Source organism: Hyposmocoma kahamanoa, unplaced genomic scaffold (genome assembly GCF_003589595.1).
Source record: "Hyposmocoma kahamanoa isolate Upper Pololo Valley unplaced genomic scaffold, ASM358959v1 62, whole genome shotgun sequence".
Lineage (NCBI taxonomy): Eukaryota > Metazoa > Arthropoda > Insecta > Lepidoptera > Cosmopterigidae > Hyposmocoma > Hyposmocoma kahamanoa.
In genome coordinates, this window is record NW_020653850.1 from 2,070,931 (window position 1) to 2,072,753 (window position 1,823).

Sequence of the window (1,823 nt, forward strand, 5' to 3'; positions counted from 1 at the left end):
AACGACTTTTTAGCCGTAGCGCCATCTATGAGAAATCTATGGAAGTGTTTCGTCACCTTATTTGTCAATGAGTTTCATCCAAGTATTTGTAAATCAAATCATTTCCGCTTTTCGTCACTCCTTTAACATATTCAATGTGATTTTTAGTATTCTAAACATTGACTTACAATTATATGGACGTCGGGTCCGCGCTAAAAAGTGTCCGCACTTGCAAGGCGCTAAAATCGTATACAGAGCGCCAAACTCCGCTTTAGTCTTCATTTGTTCGACTGACAGCGCGATACTGCGATGACTTTACAATTTAAATTTAGAATAGGTTGACTAGGGACATTTTTTTCGTGGTTTTTGTATTAGACCCGTCGTCCATTTATTTGTAAGTCAATGATTCTAAAGCATTGTTTCTAAAAACGTATAAATTTCGAGTTATTCAAAGATGTATTTTAAATTCGTCACAAGTTACGACGCCATTCTAGCATCCCGGTATTTAAAATGTTTAATGAAGCCGAATTTATTTACAGGAAAACTGAACCTTAGGTTTATAAACATTCGAATTTTGCAGATTCAATAAGAATGAGATGTATTTGAGATGGACCTCTAATCTAGAAAGTCAAATGATTTTTCGTTTAAATTCGTTTAAATTAAAATTAACCCTAAGCCAAAAGATACGTTGTTTATTGCAAATTATATTTTTGTTTTTTAATCAAAGGTATATGATGTGTCTAAATCATAAAAATAAAGTAGATTTATCTAAAGTATTGGTTGATTAAATGTTGTTTGTTTCATTCTGAGTTACTTTATTATATAATTTGGGTGCGTTCGTAAGTTATTTGGGATTTACAATAACAAATATGGTTGCACATCGAGTTCTTGGGTTTTCGCGATTGTTACACATAGGAAATGAAACTATTTTTCCGGATTTGATTTCTTTTTCAAACAAACCAACGTTTCGGGTTCTTTATAGGTCTAATGGTCACGGTTGACTTTATTACACGATTTAAATCCGGAAAAATAGTTTAATTTTCCAAATATGGTTGAATGAAAAAAAATTTTCTCGAAAAGTTACGAAAAATGCCTTAAAAACAAAAGTTACTTACATATTACGCGAGAGTATCAAAAGTTAACAAAGAAATGTAACCAACTGACAACATTGAAAACACTAATATCATTATTATGGGGTGTTTTATTCTCTAAAATGACTAGCCATTGGTAAAACAGTGTAGGCAGCACTAGGGGCATACATGCTCTGAGTGAAGTTACTTCTAGACTGATATCTAGGCACAAACACAAAGAACCATAGAGCGATTAAAGCTAATATTATGCAGAAGGCGACACCGGCGATCGTGACACCGATGAAGTGTCTATCCTGCTTGGGGCACGTGAAGTACCGGGGTTTCAAATCGAAGATTTTAGAGTTGTACGTCGGTTTTGGTGATCCGCATCTGGAAATCAGTAAATATTTAATTGAAAACATGTACCCGTCATACGTCAAGCAGTAATGTGAGTATTGCTGGGTTCCGGTTTTGAAGAGTAAAGGTGTTGGTGAAATCACAGGCGACGCAACCGAAGTGTCATGACGGAAACAGATATCAAAAGTAAATCTTAGCAGAAACGGAAGCGGATGCGGAAGCGGCTTTGACACTATAAAGTTCTCAACGAAATAGTTCCAAACAGGGCTTGTGTTTGGTTTCATAGTTGCAGTTAATACAACACAAAACTGCTAGACTGCCAAGCAAAATGCGCTCGCGACTGGCCCATCGCGAACGTTATAAATTTCGATAAACGTTCTGTTGTAAAATTACGGAAGCAGAAACGGAAACAGATGT

At 35.6% G+C, this 1,823-nt stretch overlaps 1 protein-coding gene across 2 annotated transcripts in view; it reads right to left on the minus strand.

The window, feature by feature from the left end:
* Positions 1 to 412: 412 nt before the first annotated feature.
* Positions 413 to 1,823, minus strand: part of LOC113229647 (slit homolog 1 protein-like) — a 7,205-nt gene continuing 5,794 nt past the window's right edge. Inside the window, exons 2-3 of one of the 2 annotated variants that reach the window (XR_003310430.1) lie at positions 1,091 to 1,439; positions 413 to 793 (exon numbers count right to left, since the gene is read on the minus strand). Coding sequence is in view for 1 of the 2 variants with exons in the window: in XM_026463317.1 (XP_026319102.1) it covers positions 1,181 to 1,439 (259 nt within the window). In the remaining variant the exon portion in view is untranslated. Of the gene's footprint in view, positions 794 to 1,028; positions 1,440 to 1,823 lie in introns of those variants that run through there. The other variant, XM_026463317.1, reaches the window with a different exon arrangement.